General features: G+C 37.8%; 1 protein-coding gene across 2 annotated transcripts; it reads left to right on the top strand.

Annotated features, from left to right (window-relative positions):
- The first annotated feature begins 727 nt into the window (after window positions 1-727).
- ccdc186 (coiled-coil domain-containing protein 186) lies at window positions 728-27,515 on the top strand. 2 transcript variants are annotated; one of them, XM_067488212.1, is made up of 16 exons: window positions 728-865; window positions 2,376-3,174; window positions 3,608-3,734; window positions 5,333-5,461; window positions 7,325-7,537; window positions 8,062-8,181; window positions 10,530-10,634; window positions 11,160-11,258; window positions 12,607-12,693; window positions 12,784-12,926; window positions 14,947-15,202; window positions 15,711-15,900; window positions 16,826-16,906; window positions 17,103-17,331; window positions 21,932-22,151; window positions 24,817-27,515. In XM_067488212.1, the coding sequence occupies exons 2-16, from the start codon at window positions 2,396-2,398 to the stop codon at window positions 24,898-24,900; spliced, it is 2,862 nt and encodes a 953-aa protein (XP_067344313.1). In that variant the 5' UTR covers window positions 728-865; window positions 2,376-2,395; the 3' UTR covers window positions 24,901-27,515. The 2 variants fall into 2 exon arrangements, with proteins under 2 accessions (XP_067344313.1, XP_067344312.1); XM_067488211.1 differs by having other exon boundaries at window positions 16,826-16,924.

The raw sequence follows: 27,515 nt of genomic DNA, 5'->3' as shown, positions 1-27,515 counted from the left end.
TTAATTTCTGATATCCACAATGATATTATTCCTATCAACAACGGTCGTTTCAGATATCCACAACGTCATTTTAGATACACACAAGGAACATCCTGGATATCTATAATCCAATTGTTACCAGGGGTAATGTTAATTTTAGATATCCAAAATGATAAATATTTTCAGATATCTACAATAAATTTGTGGATATTTGCAGAAGCATTGTTCCCCTCTTAATAGATGACTGCATAGGTGTAAATGTGAGCCGCGCCCCCCCTCCACTCAACAGCTGGGATCTGCTCCAGCCCCCGCGATCTTACACAGGATAAGCGTCAACAGATAATGGATGGGTGGATAAAATTGAATTTCCACTGTCTATCAATGATAAGTCAGACATAATCTTGCCCAAAAAATAAGTTTGTAAAATCATTTTGAAATCTACTTTCCTATATAGATTAACATATGTCAATATATATTTGTCACCCAGCTAAATTATATTATTCATATTTCTGAGCTCCAAATCGAGACTAAGCTAGTATCAGCCAAAATCATTACCAAGCCTTTAGTGAGACTCTCTCGTTCAGTTCAGTTAATTTTATTTATTTATTTATTTTTGGTGTACCTCTCAGTAATTTGTTCCTATATTTAATATTCTGGACCTAAAGTGGTGACGTTCCTGTCGTGTGATGACGTCAGACCACCGTATTTGCCACTGGCCTCTCATTGGTTAATATTCCTCCTTGGTTTCTCCCGCAGTAGCCATGTTTGTTGATGTGTCATATCAAAGTGACTTGTAAGGATTATCAGATGGGAAGGCAGTAAGCCCAAAGTTCAACCTTATCCCTGTTTTCTTCGCTTTGAACTACACCATGGTTTTTGGCATTTGGTGGGTGAAAATATAACAATCTTCATGTAGCTCTGTCTTTAATGTCAGACGGCAGCGTTAGCTGTGGTAGCTGAAGTGTTAGCGGACTGGTTTTGCAGCTAGCTAACGCCTCTCCTATCATCGCATTAGCATAGCTAGCTAAAATAAGCGGTGCATACAGTCAGACTGCAGCTTAGCGTTCAATGTAATTTAATGATCAGTTGTTTATTTAGTGTGGGTTAGTATCTGCTGCATGTGTTTTGTGTTAGATGAAATGTTTCCCTACCAATAATGCATTGCCGTGGCTAACTAAAGCTGTCAAGCTATTGCAGCATCGATAGGGCTAACTTTTAAGAAACCGAAATGTTAATACAACTACAAAGTAAATAAATAGAGTTAGCGCATTAGTCTGCTGCGTGCCGTGTACTCAGCAATGTGTGTTTTTGTTTAAGACTTGTTACTGTCTATACACTTTTTGACAGTGCGATGGCATGGCACCTGTCACAAGAGCATCAGCCACATTGCGTATCTTTTAGCTGTTACAATTTCACTCTTTCCTAGGAGAAGCTGGATTGTTGCTGTCTATAACCATGTTCCACTATCACATTGAGATGTTTATTTTCAAATACTTGAATAGGATCTCCATTTGTCTAAGTGACAGCTGTAGTGATTATGGAGAAGGTTGTGTTGAAAGATATAAGGAAATAGTGTTTGGGTAATTTTGGATTAGGAAACAAAGTTAGCGACTACATATACTGTATTTCAACACATATACTTAGAGATCTGTATTGTACTTTATATGGCTTCCAGTTATTCTCAGTCAGTTGTTTAGTTGCCAACAAAGCTAGTTTCTGCTCAAGTGGAATAAATAAAGTTTAAAAAGTGGAACAGTAAACTAAAGGAAAGTAAATAAAAGTGTAATAAATTGTAACTCTTTAATGTAATAGCTATAGTCCATGCTTAAATGTTGAGTGCTAAACTGTTTAATAAATATGGTATCAATGAGCACAGGCCTCCAGCCTGGGGACTTTAATTCAATCATCTTTCTAAACTGACAGAATCATCAACACCTCCTCAGTACATTTAAGATGATTTCTGAATGGTTTTCAGAACCACTTAGAAAATGAATGGAGCCAGGTTGTGTAATCATCTTGAATACCTATCTTATTTGTGTGACGTTTTGCACCACATGCTTACAAGTATGCATCATAGATGTTGGCCGCACCTTCTAGTGTGTGTCTGTTGGGCATGTGTTTGAGGTATGTGTCTCTTAAGGTAATGCATACACTGATAAATCAGTACAATATGAGGCTCTCTATTGGGATTGTTAGGCCCAAGTCCAACATTCTACCTAATAACCAGAAATTAACAACATACAAAAAGCACAGGACTGGTCTATTTATGGCATCCAGGGATATTAAGCTGCATACAGAAAAACTGCTGTAACAAGAAAACCCAAACAGCTTATTGGCCTTCTCCCACTCAATCTCATTCCTTCTTTTGTGTCTGCTCTTTCATCTTTTTCTGCCAGATTTGAGCACGACAGGGACTATGGAACAGCCTGGTCCTGCTTCAGATACACATATGTTTAAAGGATCAGAGGTTGACTCTGCGTGTGAGGGATCTCCTCCTGTGAAGCAGTGTGACAACAGCACATCCCGTGTAGAAAATGAGAAACACATTTTTCATACCAGTGCAGACCAAACAGATGACGATACTGACTGTCATAGCGGAGCTTTGGTAACTCCTAACACTGCTTTAGATGTAGTAAAAAACACTCTTTTTGTTTCTGAAGGAACAATAGAAACATTGATTTCTGATGAAGTGAATGATTCTCAGCAGCCGTCAGTCTTGGTTACAAATTGCTCCGCAGAACCATTGTCAGCTGATGATACTGGTTTAGCCGAGAGTCCACCATCCTATTCAGTCCAAAACCCTTCCAAAAACTCACCTACAGATTCAACCACCTCTGGAATCTCTGATGCCCCTGATACCCCTAACTCTGAGACTGTCAGCTTCTCGCTTGCTTCCAGCCCACAAGCAGGTGGCAAAACATTAGCCCCCTCTGATTCCTTGTCAAGCCCCTATGACACAGATTGCAGTCGAAAGCTTATTTCCCAGATCCAGCGTTCATTGTCACAGGAGTCTTTGCTGGATGAGCTGGAGTCAGAACTGTTGGCTTGTCAGCAGCTGCCTGAGGGTGAAATTGAAGGTGAGAGGAAAGGGAGCCCACCTGTCAACGGGCTTCAGAAAGATCAGGAAGAATGCATGGTGGTCTTTGAGAAGTGTGTGCAGTACAAGTATGCACAGCAGGAGAAAGCGATTCAGAGGTAAACTTCTAATTTGACTGTTGAAATTGATATGCCGTATTGTCAGATAATAAAATTTGACATGTGTCTGCTGCTTCAAGTGGATTACAATACGAATTTCTTGGCCACCTTCATCACTTTAAACTGCTAATTGTGCAGTGCTTAGATGTCCTGTAATTGGCTCAGTTTAGATAGAGATTAACCTACTTGCTAATTGTTATTGTTTTTCTTTCATCTTTCTTACACTCAAAGCAGCTTTAAAGAAGCGACCACAGTACAGTCTTGTTTTAAAGCCTTGGCAATGTTGTGTGTAATAACAAGAATCGACCATTTGGCCTATCCTGGTCTGTCTTCTGGCCATAATAGTCAGCAATCTAAATTCTTGAGTACTTTGAGTGGACTTGACCTGAATTGGTGTTGTGTGTTTGTTTGTGCACCGCATCTGTCTTTGCAGGTTGCTTGAGGAGAACAAGAGACATCAGGAGCTGATATTGGGTATCTGTTCTGAGAAGGACAACATGAGGGAAGAGCTAAAAAAAAGGACAGAAACAGAAAAGCAACACATGGCCATCATGAAAAAGGTTTGTTTATTTATCTAACCCTCTGTTCAAGATGTTCATCTTCGTCAAAACAAGAGTTTTTTTTTTAAATAATTGGCTACTTTTGTAAGTGCAGCTGCATGTCTCTTTAAGCTATTGCTAAGGTCTTTGAAAGTTTTTTGAAAACAATTGTCTTTGACTTCCTGTAGATGCAAGGCATTGACTTCTGCTTATTGCGATCCCTTTATACCTGCTGTTTCTCAAATACTTTTATTTTCAGTGTACTGTTTTTTTTTTTTACCTGAGCAAATAATAGTCTTACAGCAGCCTTAAAAATGGATGGAAATAAACACTAATTACTTATAGATTATTGGTTTTGACTAGCCTTAGAGCAATTAATTTTGGCTTTCAATCACATATATGACTGCAATATTTTCTTGCCAATGAAATCCTACTGCATTTACTGCATTTGTTTAGCACATAGTAGCACCAATCACAGTGACGTAGCCTGTAATTGAAGTAGTCAAACAAAGCATTGTGTTAAAATGAAGAACAGGAAATGGAGTCTTATTACCAGCTTTCAGCTGATCACGTGTGCATCAAAAGCTCCGTAAATTCTGTGTCTTTTTAAACTCCCTGTATTTTTTACGTCTCTTCTAGCCTTTGATTTAAAAAGCTTACATTTTATATAGCCCTCAAAACAAGTACTTCTCTGTTTACCTTGTCTGGTTTAGGATTGATATCACCATAAACTGTAGAGTAATAAATTAATGCTTTCAAGGTAATGGTGTTGTTTAAGCACTGTACATACGCCACGTTTATGTTTTGATACCTTTTTTTTTGTGTTGGGTAGATGACACCTCATGGAGTGTATGGCACAGTTCCCTAACTGTGCTGCCACAGTGTTGACACTGTGTTGGTGTAACTTAATAGCATCTGGTGGATTACAAAAACAGCGATGTGGATAAAGCATTTGGGGATTGAACTTGGTTCATCCCTTTTGACATCTAGGTGAATAGTCCTGTTTACATAAAATAAGGAGAAAAGACAGGGTTTACACAGGGTTTTCACATTTTTAAGAAAGAGAAGTTTTTGTAGCATGTTGGGGCCAAGGTGATTTTGTTCTCTCAAAGCAGTTCTCCTGATTTGGACAAAACTCTTACACAAGGTACAGATCAGGCAAGTTTGTAGAGGTGCATTGATGATGTGCTCCTGTTTATATAAGACAGCACTGTGGAGCAGGGCCCACATTTTACCTGCAAATAAAATTAAAAGTGGGTATGAAAATTGGAAGAAAAATTAATCATGTGGGATGAAAAACTAAATGAAGAGTCCTTCAGAAAGGAATTGTAACACAATTACAGCGGAAACAGGAAAGGAAAACGTTTACTTTTTTGGCGTTATGTTCCATAAATAACTGTGGATAATGATGAAACAAAAATAAATACAAACAGCACCAAACATATGCACATTTGTATGCACACATTTTATGTATTTAAATTACAACCAAGGACACAGGGCAGTGCTACACACATTTAATTTGCCTCCAACATTTTGTGTGAGGTCTCATGTTGTGTAGTACAGCCATGCTTTGACCAGCCCAACAAGTTACTTTTCCGGTTTAATCCCTCTTTTTGCAGTTGGAGGGCAGGATAGAAGAGTTGATGAAAGAACTGAAGGAGTCCCGGGATAAATTAATTCACCAGGACCAGACAGCCAAGGCTGCCCTCCAGCAGATGCAGAAGGAAATGGCCTTCCGGCTAGAACAGGTATAACCGGGGACCTAAATACTGTAAAAATGCTTGATAAGCTGGTCACACAGCATATTTTTGTGCCAGCCAGGTCCGTATTTGCATGCCTGGTCTTGTGTTTGAGGCTTCTACAGTACATTGCATTTGGATAAAGTAAACATTGTTTCCAAAATTTGTCCCTTAGGTCACAATCTTTTAACATTATAAAAATTGATCAACGTACCCTGTCCGTGACTATACAGCGTTTGGCTGCAATACTAACACCAATACGTGGTTTAGTATTAAGTTTGTGTAGTTTTACAACCTATGCACACAGTGATCACATTTTGGTGTGTATGGTGCTGTATAGCCATCAACTGGTCAGAGTGGCCACGATGTGTCCGCTATGACATTATCAAGACCACCAATGTTAATTTTGTGGCTGATTGGTGTATAGTGTTTTGCGACTGTTAAAAGCGTAATTGCCTTGGTGGTTTTAATGTTAAGTAAATTTTATATGATGCCCACTTATACAGTTGTTTAAATTAAAAAATGAAATTATAGCAAAAAATAGTTTTTTTTTTATGAAATTTACATTCACAAGAAAGTCAAAGAGTTCTGGCACATGAATCAGTAATCAGAAATATAGTGAAGATGTAATATTCACTTGAATACATTTTGTGCGATGTGCTGAATAATATGTTTTTATTAATTTCCCCCATTTGCTACATCAGTGTTTGACAGACTTTTGCTATTTCTACCTTTTGTATCTGTAGCATAGAATGTGTGAATGCATATGCAATAACTTGTACCAGCTAATATAAAGCAATTAATCTTTAGCTAAAAAAAATAAAGCTAAAGCTGCTGTGTGTAAAATAGAAGTGAACACATTGGTTTATGCCATACACTGTATGCCATATGTCTTAAAATATTTGCACAACACTGTCCCCTGAATGGTCAAGGTCTTTGCACACCAAACTCTTCTTATTGCAGATGTAATGACTAGTTAAGTGAGCAGTGCAGGAAAGCACATTTTTCTCCAACAGCTCGCACACCTGGTGGAACACATCTAGGATACCTCCCTCTTGACAGTTTGGTCACACTTCGGTATCTTTAATTACACTGTTCAGTGAACAGTATGAGGTAGATTTTGTACTTGGTCGTCTCATTTAGGCTCTTTCCTTGTATCGGTCCTCCCCTGTATTAAGAGGGTGACCCAGTCCTGATAAGATCCTTCCCCAGAGGTTTCAAACAAATGCTTATGTTTTTTTCTTCTTATGTACTTTGCTTCCTACATACAGTAACTGACTTCCATCAAATGTTTTTGGCTTTAGATGTGTCAGCAGCATTCCTCCATGAATGGAAAATTTCCTGTATTGTTCTGCCAACACAAATATTACCTTGATTATTGTTTTAAGAACAGAGCAACTTTTGCTGAAAGGAAAAAAAAGACAAGTAACGCACAGATTTGGGGCAAGATCTTGGATAGAGAATCTGAGAAAACCAGGACTGTAGTTTACAGAGGAATACTGTAAAGGTAAATAACAAAGTGAATTTCAGTCAGTTGTCATCGATGTCAGTTGTTAAATGTTTAAAATAATTATAAGAACGACTGCTCTTGGATCTTTAGACTTCAGCAGAGCAGAGCTTGTAGTCGACTTTACTTTTGTCATTGTCACTTAAAACAGCATCCAGATTGAAATCCAACTGTCCATCTGCCATCACTTGTGCCACTTTGCGTAGTTTGATGTTGCAGTAGATTAAACAGAGTAGCACATACTGTACATCTTAACCCAGCCATCTCCTTCAAGGGATTCCTGTAAGAGAAGCACAAGTTACCTTTGATGTTTAATGTCTCTAAGCTGACAATAAATATACTTTTTGTGATATTAACAATCTCAGGCAAATAAGAAGTGTGATGAGGCACGTCAGGACAAAGAGGCCATGGTAATGAAATATGTGCGGGGAGAGAAGGAGGCCCTGGACCTTAGACGGGAAAAAGAGAGTTTGGAGAAGCGACTGAGGGAAGCGACCAAGGAGGTAGACCGCCAGGCCCTCCGAGGAAACCAGCTGGCTCAGGAAAAAGGTCGGCTGCAGCAGCTGTATGATGCTAAGGTAAATACTGTATGAGAGTTATAAAGTTTCTTTTTATAACCCAGTCATTTTGAAAACCATCTGGGCGTAAAGACTCAGTAACCATACTGCTTACCCAGGTTTTATTTGGATTTTGCTTGCTAGTTAACTTCTGATGATAGTAGAAATTTTCTGTACAGTACAAAGACATAACACAACTGTGTTGATGTCCACTTAGGCCTACTGCAGTGTTCTTTCTTTGATACGTTGAGCAAATCTTACGGAATTGTTCACTAGAGACAAACATACAGAACTGTCCCACTCCTTAGTTTGTGCTTTGTTTCTAATAGTTAAACTGAATATTGTTTTCTCAGCCGGTAGTGTAGCAAACACAAGCAGATTTAGTACAAGCAGATTCTTATATTGCAAATTTATACTGCGCTATGCACAGCAGTTTTTGGACGTAAACTTGCAACTTGTTTGTCATGTAGTGTCTCAGCTTATCCAAATATCTATTTGCTGCCCCTTTCTCTGATATTGTTTCTCTTTACCCCCTTTCTTCTCAGGAAGGCGAGGTTTGCAGATTGTCTCGAGAGGTGGATAAGTTGAAGGAGGAAATAAATTCACATCTAATCAAGGTCAAATGGGCCCAGAACAAACTAAAAAGTGAGGCAGAAGCACACAAGGTAATGTAACTATGCTCATTTTAGTTTTGTCATACTTTTTGAGATGTTATGGCAAGATTAAGTAACTTTTCAATTAATTATAGTCACATTAAACAATTTGCGACCGAACTATACTCTGTGTAATAGACATGGTCAAATTATTAGAAATTGGCCCCCCAACAATTTCATTTTGGTAATTTTTTATCTTGTTCGTGGTAATTTTTCCTTTTGGTTTTTGAAAGTTTTTGTTGAATCGTGGCTTTTTTCTGTCATTTTCTGTCTTTTCCTTTAGTGACTATGACTGTTAATTTCTATTTTGGTTGTATTAAGACCCCTGGGCCTGTGCCCAGTAGGCCTGTTTCAGTAAATCTATCTATTGCCAAATATTTTATGGCCAAACAAATTATTTTTACATTTTGGTCTTTTTTTAATCTACTCCTGTAAATGCATCAGAAAATACATGCACATATAGTACAGTGCCTCCAGAAAGTATTCCTAGCACATGAACTTTTTCCATATTAGCTTACAGCCTTATTTTAAAGTGGATTAAATTCATTTTTTTCCTCAAAGTTCTACAACAATACCCCATAATGAAAATGTAAAAGAAGTTTACATTGAAATCATTGAAATGTATTCAAAATAAAACTTATTCACCGCCTTTGCTTAATACTTTTTTAAAGCACCTTTAGGACCAATTGCAGCCTCTAGTCTTTTTGAGTTTGATGCTACAAGCTTGGCACACCGATTTTTGGGCAGTTTTTTCCATGCCTCTTTACAGCACCTCTCAACTTCCATCAGGAGGATGGGGAGTGTCGGTGCACAGCCATTTTCACATCCCTCCAGAGATGTTCAATTGGGTTCAAGTCTGGGCTCTGGCTGGGCCAATCAAGGACATTCACAGATTGTTCCTGCCACTGAAAAACATCCCGGAGCATGACGCTGCCACCACCTTGATTTACTGTAGGGACGGTATTGTCCAGGTAGTGATTGGTGCCTGGTTTCTCCAGACATGACACTTGGCATTCAGGCCAAAGAGTTCAATCTTTGTTTCGTCAGACCAGAGATTTTTGTTTCTCATAGTCTGTCAAGAGTCCTTCAGGTGGGCTGTCATATGCCTTTTACTAAGGCCTGATTGGTGGAGTGCAGAGATGGTTGTTCTTTTGGAAGGTTCTCCTCTCTCCACAGAGAAATGCTGGAGCTCTTTTAGACTGACCAATCGGATTCTTCTCTCTCGATCACTCAGTTTGGCTGGGAGGCCCTCTCTAGGAAGAGTCCTGGTGCACATCCAATCCAGATCTGTGCCTTGATACAATCGTGTCTCTATGGTCTACAGACTTCCAGACAGAATTCCTTTTGAAATAAGGCTGTAGCATAACAAAATGTGGAAAACGTTCAGCGCTGAGAATACTTTCTGGTTGCACTGTATTTGCTTCTGATGGGTTTTGAACATGTGCATAAGAATCTGAACATGCAACAGTCAAATTTTAATCAAACGATACATTGAATGCAAATACATTTACCTAGGCAAATATGGTTTATAACATGTTGTTTTATCTCCAGTATACAGTTTATACATTAGTGTACATTGTACATTATCATTTTGTAACAAATTCTAAATTATCTGGATAACATTGTTTTTAACTTTGGTCTAGAAAACTTGCCTGTTGTTTGTTAAAAATGTTGCCTGCTGAGCATCCTTCTCAATCATTTTATCTGCAATTACTCGAATTTTTAAAAAAAAGTGATTAGAACAGTCTTTTGACTCAGTGGTAAAATGTCATGGGGTGAAAATAGTACTTTAATGATCCTGTTACAAAACCATCATTAAGATTCTAGCTATTTTTGAAATGTTTATTATAAAATAATGTTTTTTCTTTTTATTGCCTCTAAGCAAATGCAGAGCTATAAACAAAGAAAAAAAGGAGCTGCTCTAGGAAACAAGCTAAGCTACTAATTATTTTTTTCGGCTTATCCCATGAGTTCAGGGTCGCCACAGCAGATCATTGTCCGCATGTTGATTTGGCAAAGTTTTTACGCCGGTTGCCCTTCCTTACGCAACCCTCCCCAAATTCTACTGGGCTTGGACCGGCACTGCACAGCTGGGGAGGGGAATGGGCTGTTAGGGGTTCAGTGTCTTGCCCAGAGACACTTCAACATATAGCCAGGGCTGTGTTCTGTGGACGACTGCCTTTACCAGCCGCCCCCAGAGCAGAGCTACTAATGATCTTTATATGTACTCACTATATGTATCTTCCAATTCACAAAACAGGAACCTTTTACAAGCCATTGTTATTTTTAATAGCTTTACCTTAAAGTGACTTTTTTTAGCACCATAATTACAAACAGCATGTTTATTATTCTTTGTGCAGGACACTAAAGACAAATTGAGAGAGACCACTACCAAATTAGCCCAGGCCAAAGAAGAGACTGAACAGATCCGCAAGAACTGCCAGGACATGATCCGAACATACCAGGTCTGTGATATTTATTGAATGGAAATATGTGGTCGCTCATGGGGCAGGGATCTAAGCAAAAGAATATCAGCGTTCCACAATCATGCCGCATGTTTAGGTTGGTTTCTGTGTAAAGGATGTCAATATAGTGTGTAATTACACCCCTTATATAGGTGTAATTACTTATATTACTCCCAAATGCACAACCAATAATTGGTGGCAATACAGGAGAGAATATTTTCAGAAGTTTAAATTTAAACAGGGTTGAGTTTGCTTCAGCAGAATGGCAGTTTTCATTTGTACCATATGATGGTAGTAAAGCACTGCCCATGTTTTTTTTTTCTGTAAGGTGGGAAGATAAGTTGACTTACTGTATTCTGTCACCATTGATGTTTTAGCTTACAGGAAAAGAAATCCAAATTCTAAAACTTTAACATGGTGCTCCTAAGAAAAACACATGTAAAGTGTGTATTTTCTGAACATTTCTTATGTTATTACAGAGAAAGTATATTTTTTTTATTTATCTTTTACCTCTTTGTCTTCCAGGAATCAGAGGAGCTGAAGTCCAATGAGCTGGATGCTAAACTGAGAGAAACCAAAGGAGAGCTGGAGAAACATAAGCAGGAACAAACAGACCAATTAGAGGTGACAACCACTGTGCACACACACACACTCATACAAACACGTATACCCATTAACTCAGCCACCCACTTTTGATGCAGAGCTTAAGGCTATCTATTGTCATATCCACTATGTTATGCAGCTTTTTGATGAGCACCCAGAAATAAAAAATAAGGAGGAATTCAGGTTTGCTATATAACATCTGTATTTAAATATCATACATTCTGTTTAATCCAGCCATTATTTAGTTTTTATAATTAGGTTTTAAGGACACTTCTTTTAAAAAAATGTTTATTTGTAACTGTTTTCATATTTTTGAGAGGCGTAATTAGGCTTAACTATAAATGAGTAATAAACTGGCACTTAGACTCTGCAGGCAGAAACTCATGCACACAGACACAGACATGTAATTAGTGTAAACACAATGGCCTGTTTTATCTCTGTCCTATTCTATAAAAAAGAATGACTCTCTAAAAAATAAATGCCATAGAAATAATCAATTCAAAGCTGTGTGTTTCATCAACAACAACAACCCTTCACCCATTTCTTGTGATCATTCCACAGTCTCGTCACTCTAATTTTAGAAATGTCAGGCATAAAAAGTAATTTGTCTTAAAGTTATGGGTTAAATTCGGATATTTATTTCAGCTGAAATAAAGAAAAGAGTAATACAGTTAACTTTTGTTACCAATTAGCTTTTCTACAGTGGTAATTTAGTAAGACGACAACTTTGGCAGGTATCACTGCCCTGCTGATGAGGAAAAATTCAACTCTTATCATTTTAGAATGTGTGTCATGTTCAAGTGATGATGCAGCTCCGTCATAAATAATGCAAACAGTTGACTATCCATTACTGTATATGGTTGTTAACAATAAAATAGGATGAGAAGAGATAAATGTAGAAAATAGATAGCAAATTTTCTAGGATCTGCATTAGCGGTGTGTTGTCTTGGATACCACAGGTTACTAATAGCTTCTTGGAAAAATTATTAACTGGCAGTAGCACTGTACCATTGATGGCTTTGTTTGGACAAAACATTATTAAGCTTTGCTTTCACACACTTAATGAGTGAATAAGCAAAATAACTATAATGAATGCAGCACTTGAACTGCCAGGAAATGCACCTACACAATGAAATGATACTGAAATATTATTTTTGTTCCATTAATTGTAACTGAGGGTTAAGTTGATGTATGAAACCACAGGACTGATTTATTTTTTGTACTGAACATTATAAATAACAATCCAAAGAATGCTTTCTCGCATTTGTGATCAAGATTCAGACGTTAAGAAATGGCTTATATGCCTGTGATTAAAGTAAAACACGTAACATGAATAAAATGCTAATATAGAACTTTATGCTTCTGGCAGGTGCACAGAGTGAAGGCTAAAGAGCTGGACGACCTGAAACGGAGTTACAAAGAGGCCATGGATGAGCTTAATACTCTACGCACCAAGGTGTGTCAAATAGATCGAATAAGTGCTTGAACATCTCAGTGTCCACATGAAATAAGATGTCTTCACATTTAAGTGTGTGTTCTTATGTAGTTAAAGTGTCTAGAAGACGAGCGTCCACGCTGGGAGGATGAGCTGACCAAGTACAGGGAGATTATCAACCGGCAGAAAGCTGAGATCGGCCAACAGAGAGAGAAGCTGGAAGAGATCACAGTACTCCAGGAGCAGCAGCAACGGTGCAAACTCACACTCTTACTCTTATCTCTTAAGTCTAGGCTATATATAAAATATATAATGACATGATGAATGTGTCACCAGAATGTGCCACAGACTACGAGTTCCTATGCTGCTCATAGCAGCTTGGCATAGTGTTTTATGGCATACGAGGCCATTGATGCTGTGGTTTGTTTTGTCATTTAGTGGTTCATTTTGAAATAGATCTAGATGTACAAGAAATATACTGACTCCAATTTTTGCAGAATATATACTCCATATAAGACAGTTCCTTACAGATTATTCCTCTAAGCCAGTGTGCTGCAAGTACACAAATAAATGGAGCACCGCGTTTGTTGCTTTAAATTTCAATATTCATTGGCATAAGGTTTAAATAAAAGTTAGACACCATTGTACTTGTAGGGACAGATGCTTGGTTGTATTATACATTAGTTTAACATAACATAAAATGCTCTAGGCTTCAGGGATCTCACATATTTTATCGTTGCTTGGTGTCTACAACTCTGAAATGAATGTTCTACCTCCTGTGTAGGTCAGAAATGTTAAGTGAACTGCACAGTAGGTCTCAGCATTTACTTGAAGATGACAAACCAGGAATACAGAATGGCGGATAAGCAAGGCCAGCTAATATGCTATGATACTTGAGGTGTTCTGACAATTTCATTGCTACTGTTGCCTCCTGTAAGCTCTAAACAACTGAGGTATCATGTTGGTGCTGTAGGTTTTCTAGTAGTTTAAAATTAGTGTCGGGCTGATTGATCAAAAGTCTTTTATTATGGTATTGTTTCTAACTGTTTTGAGATACAGTATATCATGTGTTTTTTTTTGGGGGGGGGTTCTTTTTGCATGTCCGCACTTTTTATATATATTTGTTGCTTAGTCCGCCATCAGGAGAACATGAAATATCAAGGAAAGATAGTATTCAGAAATTATATAATGTTATCCATCAAGTCAAGGTATTTCAAGGTATCAAAATGGCATTAATGTGCAATAATGTCTTTTAATGTACAGAACAGTTCAGCTTTAGTATGTTCCGGCTGGTAGACATACCAGAAGCAATGTTTGGCTTCACCGTTTCACTTGCGCTCGAATCCATTACAGTAATGCAGTCCTGTGATTCCAACAAGTTTTCTGATGAGCTGATAGAGGAGCTGAAATTACTAGTTACCTCCAGCGGCTACACGTCTACTCTTCTGCTGTGTCTTGTGAGTGGCTAGCTAACCCAGCATGTTGTAAATGTATATTATTAGTGTTACAAATTGTTATGTGCTGTGGCGTTTTGGCAGGTAAGGGGAAAATAATGAGTAATTGTATTACAATTCAAAACTACAGTTCTTTACTTGGCAACTGTGCCTCCATCCAAACAGAACTGCAGGTGAAATAAACTGTAGATCTTGTCTCTTTAAAAAAAATTTTCCTAAGTACTTTCTCAGAGCATTTAAAGATAGCCCAGGGACAGATATAGCACATAGGGCAGGCAGGGACTCGGGTCCCTCTGTGGCTGTGTGGGTCTGCCGGCCATGTGCACATTAGTTAGAGAAACTCTTCCACTTTTTGAAATACTGCTTTCAGTGTGTGCCACATTGCCATATGTAGGTGGTGCAAAGCCAACTTGATGTATGCAAAAGCTGCTCTGCTCATTTTTCTTTTTCGGGTTTGTAGATTTGAGCAGCAGGAAGCAGGAAGAAAAATATGATACAATCTTTTTTTTTTTTATACAACTTCACTACTAATAAAGATTGTGGTCTTGATCCTGGCACACCATGACTCATTTTTTTCAATTAGTTTATAGATTGTATCAGCATTTTATCAGTCATTGGAGCTTAGCTGTAACCTCTTTGGTTCATACGAACATCTGAAGAACGCTTATTTCACGAAATATTGAATCGATTGTCAACAGCTCTGTGTTTTCAGCATTAAGTCAATAGATGAGTTTGATAGTTTGTCTCACATAGTTATTTTAAATTTAGTGGATAATTATTGTATTAGAATTTTAATGTCAACATTATATTTAATTCACAGTGACAAACAGGAGATCACATCTCTTTATGCGGAAGTGGATGGCCTCACCAGCCAGATGGCTGACCTCCAGCGTGACGTACAAGGCAGCAGGGAGCGTGAGGCCGAGTTACTGGGCTTCACTGAGAAGCTGAGCAGTAAGAACGCCCAGCTCCAGTCAGAAAGCAACGCGCTGCAGTCTCAGCTAGATCAGCACACAAGCAGTTTTACAGAGCTCCAAGTGAAGCAGGAGGAGACCAACAGGCTACTAGATGACAAGGTTGAAAAACCCTGTGTGCACATTAAAAGAGACAATGGTATTGTGATGACATTGTTATTGTCACAATGTTATCGTGAGTGAAATAAACATATGATGCATTAATGGTTAGTTTAATGGCAAGTTGTAACCCAGCAAAATCTTGAAGGAAGTGAGGTTAACGAAAAAGTCACCTTTTGTGTATGATGCAGGCTTTGTCCGAAGTAAATTAATTCAATACATTTCAAATGAGTACAAATGCTCTACTGTAGAGTAAATTCTGCTTCTGACATTATAGTAAAAACTGAGTTGTCTGACAGAATGTGTAGTATCCTTGAAAGGTGACATATAATATTAAAATACTGTGTGCTGTATGTTGTTTTTCTTTTTGTTTCTCTTAGATTTTACAATCTCCACAATTAGCTGTTTTGTATTTAGTTTTTTGGATTGCACAGCCATTAAAACATTATCTTACCACTCACCTACCACTTACCACTTTTCTCTCTCATTTCTTTCTTTATTAAATGTGCAGTCACGGCGGCTGAGACAAGAAGAGGTGCTGAGGCAGCAGGAGGTGCAGGGCCTGCAAGATGAGCGAGCAGCCCTGCAGACCGAGGTGGCTCAACTAAAAACCAGAGTTGAAGAGCTTAGGGATGAGCTGGTGACTCAGAAAAGGAAACAAGTTGCCAACATCAAGGACCTGGCGAAACAACTAACACAAGGTCAGAATCCATCAATGTTTGTGGTGATCCATCATGGTTCCGAACCAAGCTTAGACAAAAGGTAACTATGCATAGTGGCAGCACCTACAGCCTTCGTTATAGGGACCTTTTCATTAATCATTGATAATTATTTTCTGTGTGCACTAAAACATCTTGGTAATATTACTCAGTGTACAGTTGGTTGGATGGACAAACTATTTCAATTTGGTCACACAATTACAATGTAATTTCACATCCAGTTATTTTAATTCAGTGACCCAGGGCGATCTTACTAACCCAACCACATCAACATATAGTAGAGCCATACAGGTCGAATTTTAATGACTGACAATTCAGTTGTGATAAGTGTTTACAGTCAAAATCACATCTTTTCTATTGAGCGTGTGAAGTAAGCATGTATTTATGTTACTTGTGTGGTGTTTGTAAATGAGAACGTGCCTAACAAATTTAGAGATATGAAGATTTCCAATTTGCAACTTTTATATTGAGATATTGGTTGAAATATAGTGTCTTAGGATTTTAAATTTCAATTTTCTTGCCATTAATCATTCATCAGTTTTGCTGTTAGACAGTTGATGACTACAGCGTAGTCATTTTTTAAGCCTTTTTTTCATGCATGGAAAGTTTGCTGAGCAAGCACTTTATTTCAGAAGCAACATGCATTGCATTTATTTTAACATATTTGACACCTTCAGAGTTCAGGCAAGCAGTCGCTTGCTTTGATTTCCATTCTAGCTCTTTCTAATTGACAATATAATAGAAAATGTATCAAATTTATCAACACAATCTGTGTTTTGACAGTTTTAACAATTGTTTAAGTTGAAAGAAAAGCTAAGATATATGAGAATGTATTGACTTGCTTGTACATCTTTGGAGCTAATCCCTCTTTTTGACAGTTGACAGTTCTTCTTTTCTTCTTCTACAGCACGTAAAAAACTGGAACAGGTTGAGAATGGAGGCTGTGACCGGGATGCCAGCAGTATGGGCAGTCGCTCTAGTTCCTCAGGTACTGCTCCTGGATTTGGTTAGTATTTATGACATACAGTGAATATATTATTAAAAGGTTTTGTTTATAGTATGTTTACTTTGGTGAGACAAATAACTAGATAATAAATCAACACATAGTTCACTACTAGTTTTTACATACCCAAGGTCACATCAATAAAGAGTGTATCTATATTAATGTTTCTTGCAATTCCCAGGTTCTTTGAATGCACGCCACGGTGGGAGCAGTAGTATCGAAGAGCGGTCACCTGAGAGCCAGTCAAGTCCTTCGGTTGTGGTTGCAGACAGTTTCCCAGAGGTTGACAAGGCTGTGTTGGTGGAGCGCATTGTCCGTCTGCAAAAAGCTCTGGCTCGTAAGCAGGAAAAAATTGAGTTCATGGAAGACCACATCAAGCAACTGGTGGAAGAGATCCGCAAAAAGACCAAGTGAGTGTCACAGGCTGAGTACAAGGAGCAGAGAAAGAGACAGGAAGAACCTTTTTAATTGCATTTTTTCTGCTGCTGTTACAGTACATTGCTGCAGTGCATTTGTGGGAACAGTTTTTCCATAAAATGTGGGATGTTAAATGGTAAATGGTCTGCACTTATATGGTGCTTTTCTACCTGAAGGTTCAGATTTTACTGGTGCAGTGGATGATGGTGTTTTGTGCTCAAACAATACTGATTGGTCAATGAAGTTTTGAACTTCTCAGCACAGCAATGTACAAGAAGTCAGCATGGTATAAAAAGTTGCTTACTAAAATAAAAAGAATCGTTCCCCTATGCTCTTTAATTATTAACTCTTTATTAAGTACTCGAGTCTTACTACTCAGTACACCGGTATTCTAAATCAGAGGATGCTTGTACAGCCACAATTTGTGTGAGCTGCTTTAAAATGAGGCAGAACTCCATTTTAGTTTAGTTTTAGTATAGTCAACCAATGCTGACCAGTTTAAATTGACACAAATCTTCCATATATTTGAAAATGTTTTCATCGCACCATACTTCAGTCCTTCGTGCACTGATGCTTCTGTGGACCTTGACAGACAGTATATGCTCGCACACACACAGTTAATAGCCCCTCTACCCCCTTCTATGTGTCTCTCTCATCTTTAGAATCTAACTCATGCAAACACTGCACTTCTGATTCCAAACAAATGTCTCTCAGAGTCTCTCTAATTATGGTCAAGTTAGGACTGAGGAGAGTCCACTTTAGTGTTGACTCTTAATGGTCATTGCTGCATCCATATTCATATCCATCACCTAACTAACGAGACAGTGTGAAGGATGTTTGGACGATCTTAAACACATCAACACTTTATGTATAGCGTCAGCATTAAAGTTGATCATGGGCCTCTGCCAGGAAAAAATTAGGTCTGGCTCTTCATGTAATATAATTATTGCAGTATGAATGAAATCATGTTCATTGATCAGTAAGGCTCACTCCAGACAGCTCATCGATGCTCGGCTTTGTTGCCAGGTGATATTCCCAGCTAAAGACTTTGATTGATTTCATTAGCCTCGACCTACATTCAAGAGTTAAGATTGAGGACGAATCCCATGGTTGCAGAGATAAATTTAGCTCTGTAAATCTCAGCTAAGTAGGGGGTGTTACACTGCCCAGAATGTGGATGTGAATTTGTCCTTTTTGACTTTCTGTCCTTATCGCTCCAGGACAACGTGGTGAACACTGACAGGCTAAGTGTGAGCATGAAGCAGGTGATGAATAAAGAGTGAGAGATAAAGACACAGAAACTTATCTGATAAAGGACTGTAGGCAAATGTTTAATTTAAGTTACCACATCATACCACTTTGTTGTTTGTTGGCAGTGTTTTGCTCTTTAAGCTCATTTACTTTAACAATTGAATTTGAATAATTTACTACTCAAGTTGCCAGTCTACCTATACAGTATATACCGTAGTAAAAGTATTTAGCAGTGGTAAGTAGATGATGCTATCAAACAGTATCCTCAAAAGTGAAACTGTTTACTAAAACACATTCAGTTTCACAGCTTAGGAATTTTGCATGCAGTGCTAACTATGGAGAAAATCCAAAGATTATGCTGTTTAGGAAACTTATAACAGCATTTACAAATTGATTCTGTTAACTTTTCATCCTTGGTCAGTTTTGAATAAACTGTGATGGTGTTTTTCTGTGGCTGTAATTTATACTCCTGGCCTCTTTGCTAAATGCCTAATGTTTACTGTACAGCGTAGAGCCATTCACTCTTATAAACTAACCAAAAATACATCATTTCCTACAAACATGTTAACATGTTTAAAACTGGTATTTACAAACCTTTAGGTTTGCTGAGATTAAAATAATGTGTGTCGATGTTGACTTACATGGAAGATAATATGAAAAGTTTAAAATGTATATTCACATTGGAGAAATACTTTGAGAACTTTTTGTTTGTTTGTTTGTTTGTTTTACTTACTATATCGCAATTGATTTCATTGAGTTTTACTCACCTCAACATTCTACTGCCTTAGTTTTCGGAGTGGAAAATCAAAGACTGAATGGAAAGTTTGCACTATATAATTAATGGTTTTTAGTACAAAAATGGGATAAAATATGCAAAAATTGCAGTGTCATCCTTTAAGGGCAATGATGTCTGTCGTTCAACCGTTACACCTCAAAACTATTAACTCGAAATGGTCCATTCTTGTGACTTTAATTAAAAGGATGCTAAAACACAAGTTTTCAGACCCCAGGCATATCTTTCTTTCTTTCTCTGCATCTTGTCTTTCTTTCTCCTTCTTGGGCAAAGGGTTTACTAGATTATGTGGCATTGTGCGGCAGTATTTCTAGAGCTGTACTGTACCCAAAATTGCCACCTGCACTTCTTGCATGCTTGCCTTGCTGCCCTCATTGCTTACATAATGTCAATTGGAAAAAACAAGTCTTTATCTTGCCTACTTTCCAACTGCTGCTCACATCCCAGCCCCTTCCCTCCGCCGATATACGCATGTCATTCAGCAGACCATGTGGCCACATCTTTAATTTCTATCACTTTTTTGTTTTTACTAAACACTGTCGTGATGGAACTGGGGTCCAAAATTGGACCCTTGCAAGTCTAGTTAGAGGTAAGTCTCATTTTCATGTCTGCGCAGGTCCGTGCGCGTGTGTGTGTGTGTGCGCCCCCATGTGTGGTTTAGGACGATTTATGATGGTGTCATCTTTGTAGTGCTTAACATACTGTATCAGTTTTTTTTGTTTGTTTTTTTTGGTTGTTGTTGTTGTTATTTTGCATCATAGACTTATTTTCTTTAACTTAGAATGCACCGTAGTATTAGATTTATAGAGTGCATATTTGTGGTATTTTTTGTTTGTTTGTTTATTTTCTATCTAGACTAAGATCCAATACTGAGTACTTAAAATAATAATTTTTGAGTTTATTCTCCCCCCTTCAGAAAGATCATTTAATGAAATATATATTAATATACTACCCCGGATGACGTTTTACAAATTTTTATGAATTGAGGTTGTACTGTATATTCCATGTAAAATGATAAATGAGTTTGCATTTTAAAGAGGTTTAAGACTCGTATGTTCCTGCTCTGCTTTGTGCTGTAAACAGTAGTCTTCACAATGCAGTTGAATTGTTTTATCTTGCTAGTGACTTATTAATGTGTGGTATATTCTGAAATTTCTTTAACAGAATTCACTTGCTTGTTTTATGCCATTCCAAGCTCTTTCAGCTGTTCACTTAAATATAATGTCTTTCTAAACCAAAACAATCCTGTTGTGACTCGTGAAGAAAAAAAATATCAAGACATGGAAACAAGGAATGGGGATATCCTAAAAAATTTAGCAAAGTTAGTGTTTTCCATTTATTTTGTCCCACCTATGGTCTTAATTACATAATAAACAGCAATAGATGTAGATGGAAATGTTCTCAAGTCAATCAATACCATATGTCCAGTAATGTTGTTGAGCATCCTGTAATATACATGGCTCAGCACTACTTAATGTGACTATATGAATACAATTTTTCAATGAGTGGAAATCCTGCAGAATCTCACTTCACTTTGCTCAGAGTTCATCCCTAAGTTACACAACTTCCAAAAAAAGAATCCTCTTAGCCACATCCTGAATTTGAACTAAACAATACCAGCGGGGGTTGAATATTGTTGTTTCAGTTTGGTTCTGATTGAAAGCTGTTTTAAATAATGATTTCTGAGATTACTGACCCATCTCATGAGGTTTATTCAAGTTTGTTGAGCTTTTCTGTTGGACAGTGCATAACCCTCTTCATTATGTCTTAAAAGCAAACTAATTATACAGTTGCCATAGCTTTGCTGTTTTTTTCTGCATGGTTCTTTATCCCTGTTGCCATATTTGTCTAGCCTAAGCATCCTCATTCATAAAAATATGAATGAGTTGCACATGCTATTTCCCTTAATAATGCTTTTTGTGATATTACATTTGAATTGCATATTAAGAAAAAAAAGGAGGCAGTAGTGAATTTGCATCATTGTGATGTCCCTCTCTGGGTCTGGTTTTCTCTAATTAAAAATACACTTGTCAGTGTCCTCTGGGCTGTGCTTGTAAAATTGGACAACAGGAAGAATAGATCTGTTAAGAATGAATTCGCTTTCTCTCCCTAATACAAACATAGGTCAACACTGTATTGTCACGGAGTAGAAACTGTATTATGAACATGGAGATTTATCTCACTTAAACACACACAGGCACACACACAGGCTCACCATTGATAAATTGAATCCTGGCAGCCAATTCTAATTCTGCTGTTTTTATTAGCTTCCATCTCTCACTGGCAACCATAATGTTTTAACTATCACTGAATATCTTTTGCACGAGTTGAATAAGCCATCCCACTGAAATAATTATACAAGTAATGTCTGCTGCATTTGTTGAAAATGGTTTTACTGCCCTGTAGGAGCTCGCTGTGCTCCCACCTATAAATTCCACCTTCTCGTTTCTTTTGCTTCACAGTCTCCAGTCGATGATGCCACGCATCACTTTGTTTCCTCTTGTTTTAAAGCACTCCATTGACTCATCTCCTCCTCCTTCTCCCAACAGAATTATCCAGAGCTATGTGCTAAGAGAAGAATCAGGAGCCCTTTCGTCAGAGGCATCAGACATTAATAAGGTTCACCTGAGCCGGAGGGGAGGCATCATGGCTTCGCTTTACACCTCCCACCCTGCAGACAGTGGGCTGACCCTCGATCTATCACTAGAGATCAACAGGAAACTGCAGGCTGTGTTGGAAGACACACTGCTAAAGAACATTACTCTGAAGGTAGGTTGTCCCTCCCCAGGAGACATCCCCATATACATTTTGGAATAAATGCAGATTTTTGTAGCATGCCACAAACTTGACCAAAGCAGGCAGCCCTTGTATACAGGGTTGTTGATATGAAAATACAGGAACGAAATGTCATTACAGCATCCTTTTGTGAGGTTTTTAAATTGTGTGTGTGTGTGTGTGTGTGTGTGTGTACACCTTGTTTAAAGGTTATGCTTATGTAATTTAGACACTTCTACTGAAAACATGTCTTACTACTATTCCTCTGAACAACTCCAGCCCATGATATTGCAAAATCTCTACTGTAGTAGTTTTATATATGGGGAACCTCTTTTTAGTTCTAAGAACCTGAAAATCAAACATGCTCAGGTTAACAATCACCATAGGGGTGTTTGCTAATCCTCTTCCTAAAGCCTTTTTCTATTTGAAAGCAAAGCTTAAAACTTGGTGCAGACATTATGTCGAGATATCGCCTTCTTGTTCACCTGGACATGTGCACTGTTGCTCAGGCTTCTGAGAAGTTTCTTTGTCGTAGAGCTTTCAATTTTCTTTTAAACGGTTAAGTAACATTGAACTGTTACATTTTCAACCACTTACTTTTCACTAAAACAAATAATTTTCTGAAAAGTGTACAGCATTGCTTGAATTCTTTTTAGAGCAGCTAATTTGAAGATCAGGCCCGACCTGCACAACATGAAAATGAAATTGATATCATCAGTTAATGTCTGGGACACTAGACATAACAGGAGTGGATAAGAGTTTTGTCAGGTAACAGGAAATGTCAGACCACCCTCTACCATTTGTCGGGGGATTTGTCTGGCATCTCTAAAACCTTTAGTCAGCCATAGAATGTATCACATTGTAAGGGAATTTTCCTTCGGGTTGACAAGCTGACATCCTGTCAGTACAGTGTGCTGCTCTGGTTGTCCATCAACTATCTTAGTTTTTGGAAAGAAGACATTTTGGAAATCATGGTCTAATTTTGAATGTGCATTATTAATGTTGCCACTAAGTAAGGAAACTGTGCCCCACAATAACTGAGATGTATTTTTCTTCCTTTCCAGTGTGATCTGAAATAGTTTATTTATATTCAGTGTTTATCCCTATTTACCCTGATGACCAGCTTTGACCAGAATTCGCACCTGCAGGTTTTAAACAAAGGGGAATTTTAGCTAAACCAATTTTCAGATGGGTTAGTACGAAATGGAGGAATCTGTTCCACTAATCAGCTCTCAGTTTAGAAGAATAGGCTGCCTCAAAAGTTGATTTGGACAGATATGAGACCCATGAGACACCCATGAGAAATTGTAGCAGCAGGATGGCAGTGATATTTTTATGCTCAATTATGTGCACATACTTGATAAAGCTACATTACCCCCCCCCCATCTGTCTGTATACATTGGCTCCAATGTTCCATTTGCTCAGGTCCTCTTCAGTTTTTATGTCGGGTTTTTGGATTAGATTTACTTGTTTTTACACACAAGTTGCACAAATCTACCCGTGGATGTATTGAATCAAAACACTTATTCTCTCCTCTGAAAGTTGTTCAGCGCCACCTACCCTGGGGGGAAAAGTGGGGTCTGTGACATTTACTGTTTATTACTGTGTTATTGATGCTCTTTTTTTCCTGAATGATTCTTTTAAAAAAAATCCTTTTTGGAGTAGTGTGTGTCACATGCAAATTCAGCCACCACTGGTTACCATGCTGAAATTATTTCCGTTCATTCGTGTTGATCCTGGGGGCTTGGTATAACCAGCAGTGCTGAAGATAGTTGACACAGAGCCGCATTAGCCAGGGTTCACTTTGCTACTCTACAGTTCAGGGTTTTTGCTGCAACAAAAGATAATATCTGACTCTTTAGTTACTGTAGGCTCTACCGTTACTGCCTACTGGTGCTAGGAAAGTAAGAAAAGAAAAGCTGCCTAATGTACCAAACGCTGATGATGCACATGAAAGTGAGTCAATACAGTACAGTTGTGGTGCATAACATCAAAACAATGAATTAAAAGATGCTAAGTTCTACAGAACAGAGTACTGCAGAATTAATAGATTTTAATTAATTAGACAAAAAACTTTATAAATATAGACATGTCTGTTTTTAGTTTCTAATTAACCAACACAGTTTAGCATATAGAGCAATATATGAAAATTGATTGGCGGGAAGCAGGAAGTAATGGTACAAAAACATCATGGGTACAATAAAAGAAAACACGCTTACAAAGCCAAATTAAGGCTTAGAATTTACTCTGATGCCTAATCTAGTTTTGGGGATTTTCAAGTCTAAGATGATTGATTTTCATTCTGTGATAATTTATGGCAGAAAGTAAAAATGTTTAAGTATGACAAAGTTGAATTTTTAACCACACTGTTCAGAAAACATCAAAAAATAAAAAGCAGAACAGTTTTGCGTAGTGGTTTTATACTTTGCATGGTTATCTTATTAGTATAATTATTAAATTCTGATTCTTTCTTTTTGGGTTACAGTATTAAACATATAGATATCATTCACACTTCAAATTTCTTTATTGTTCTTAAGATGTTTTCTATTTTTACCTTGAAATGAATGGTCAAAGCAGTGACAGCACACATGCCTCTCTCATACGTATATTGTTGCGTAAATGTCATATTTCAATTTAGGTCTTTCACTCTCTTTGACAGGAGAATCTGCAGACGCTAGGGGCTGAGATTGAGCGGCTCATAAAGCAGCAGAGAGGTCCTGAGGACGGCGTGAGAAAGAAGTGACAGGACCATGTCACAGCAACGAGGAATTGAAGAACCAAGAAGTACTTGGGGAAACCCCAACCTACCTTTTTCTTTTTCATTTATTTTTTTTTTAAGCAAAAAAGGTTTGAGATGTACACACTCCTTTAATTCTCCCAGCATATGAAGGAGCAAATTGAATGTTGCAAGTGCCAGTAGCACCACAGGCTGCGTTTTGGACCTCAGCTTCTGTCCCTCTTGTGGTACACCTCTGAACTTACTTGAACTGTCTTTATTCCATCCACATTGTACTGCCTTTGGTTCCCCCTCAAACATCACAACTCTTCCTCTGGCTAAGATCCATCTCCCAAGATAAATCCTTTTGGGTCTGTTGCATCAAACTTGAAACTCCATAAGCCTTGTAAACTAATAAACTGAAGATTTTGAATGTATTGCAAATTCTACCTGGGAAAAGGAATGAATTTATCCTATAAAAGGTTTCTTACTCACAGCTGTGTCCACCATATAGTAAGTAAATTCAGATGATTATTATCACCTAGCTTGCTCTCTGCTTGTATCTCCAATGTATTTTTCAAAGACTTCTTCATGTTCACTATCTAACACTTCATATGTGCAGCAAAAATGAAAATCCCTCCCCTGTGTGCAGACCCTGCGTGGCACTTTAAAATAAAAAAAATTATCTTTTGCCATTCAAGGCACTTAGAGCCAAGCTAGTGAAGCGAGGTCGCTCACATCAACAGACCTACCCATCTGTGTGACACTGGTGCTATAGTTAAAGAAGCAGACTGTATGTACGCAGTGTTTCATGAAACCAACAGCACTAAGCTGTCAGTATCACTGTTATTTTACTTCTGAGCTGTTCGAAATTTGAAGAAATCTGTGGCAAAATCTCATCTTGAATTTTGCAATTTTGAATGTTATTTTTCAAATTTGTTTTTATTTTTGGTGTCATAAATGTAATTTTTGTTTTCTGTTTATCATAAATCATATTGATTTTTTACTTTCCTGCTTTTTAGTCTAAGAAATATTACATAATAAATAGAATAATGAATAGCTTCAACATTTTTTTTTTCTTTCTTTCACTGTGATCTGGCCGGTTTCAGGCAGGTCGTTAACTAACAACGACTTCTCGTAATCAGACTAGAGAATCTATAGATGTTAATCTTTCATCTTCCAAAAATGTGGTTTGTTAGCATCATTAGCATTTCTCATTTCAAACAGTGGGCATGGAAATGCTTGTAGAGTTTGTAGAAGCCTTCTTTACATCATGTAGTGAGGGGAAAAGACTAAAATGTTTCGATGTTCCTATCACACTTCAAACTTCATATTTTTCTGTGTAGTGTCACAGAGTCTGTTGAAGTAATGCCAGTCCCACACACAGCATAGATAGAGCTACAGAGCTGTAGCACTGGAAGCTCTGTGGAACCTGCAGAAATATATCCAGGGACAAAGTGCAATGCTTTTTTTTTGTTTTGTTTATGCTCCAATACTGTACCTGTATGTAATTATACGAGCTTTGTTTTGTGTTGCTGTTTGAATATTTAAGTGTCCAAATTATGTGAGTACGTGGCTGCATTTGTGCCTTTTCAGCCTCTCCAGCTTTTGTGTTTGCATCTCATGTACATGCTTCAGGTTTGAGTGCCTACGGGTTCTTACTAGTTTGACTCATCCAGGGGGTGAACATGATTTGGGTTTAGACCAGAGTCTGTCAGCCCCACAAACACACATCTGCAGCTCAGTACCTCAGCTATACAACAATGCCTCACTCCTTCATTTACAGCTCTTTAGTTTGTCATAGAGTAGAAACATTCACAAACACAACGGGTGAAGGGTATAAAGATAGCAGCTAGCTCCATCCATCAAGTCTTGTTGCACTTTGTTTAATCTGATTGCCAAAACTGTCACAAAAGATAAGCCCCTGTTGCTTCCGTTCTTTACCATCTGCATTTGTACTTCTGCTTTCATTTTTGACATAGGATCAATATTTAAATGTACAGACCGCAAACCATGAGATAACATCTTGATTCCCCTTGATATTAAAAAAAACTTCATCACATTGTGCCACAATGTCACAGTGTGCATCTTGAACAGATATGCAATAAGCTGGTTGCTGCGGAGTAGGTGAAAATTGAAACATCCGTTTGTTAGTGTTGTTTTAAAGAGTTTTTCATAAAACAAAAACAAAAACCTATGCAACAGACCTGCATGGGATATTCTAATTAATTCCTTATAATTCTGTTAATGTGTTTTTTCAGATTTGGTCACAGATTCATGCTCACCTAAGATTCAACACATCTCCTACTGTGTTAAAATAAAGCCATGCTGCAGCAATGAATGGATGACATGGATGTTTGACTATAGGAAAATGAAGAAATGGTGTTCAATATGTGCGAGTCTCAAAATGTGATATAATTGAGAAATGTATTTGTCTGTTTGCTTCCTGCTGTGCAATGATTCACCCTGTTCTGTGTGTGGAATATTCATACGAATTATTAAATACATTTGTAAATATCTCATTCTGTAAAATTACAGTAAGATGTTTTTAAAAATTCTGGTTCTGGATTATGTTTGTATATATGGTGTTTGCAGGGAATAAATGGAGATCAGTCCTAACTTTTTCCTGACGATTCTGCAGA

The sequence above is a fragment of the Channa argus genome, chromosome 20 (assembly GCF_033026475.1).
Source record: "Channa argus isolate prfri chromosome 20, Channa argus male v1.0, whole genome shotgun sequence".
Taxonomy (NCBI): domain Eukaryota; kingdom Metazoa; phylum Chordata; class Actinopteri; order Anabantiformes; family Channidae; genus Channa; species Channa argus.
The sequence above is the reverse complement of the archived record's forward strand: the minus strand, read 5'-3'. Positions and strand labels throughout refer to the sequence as shown.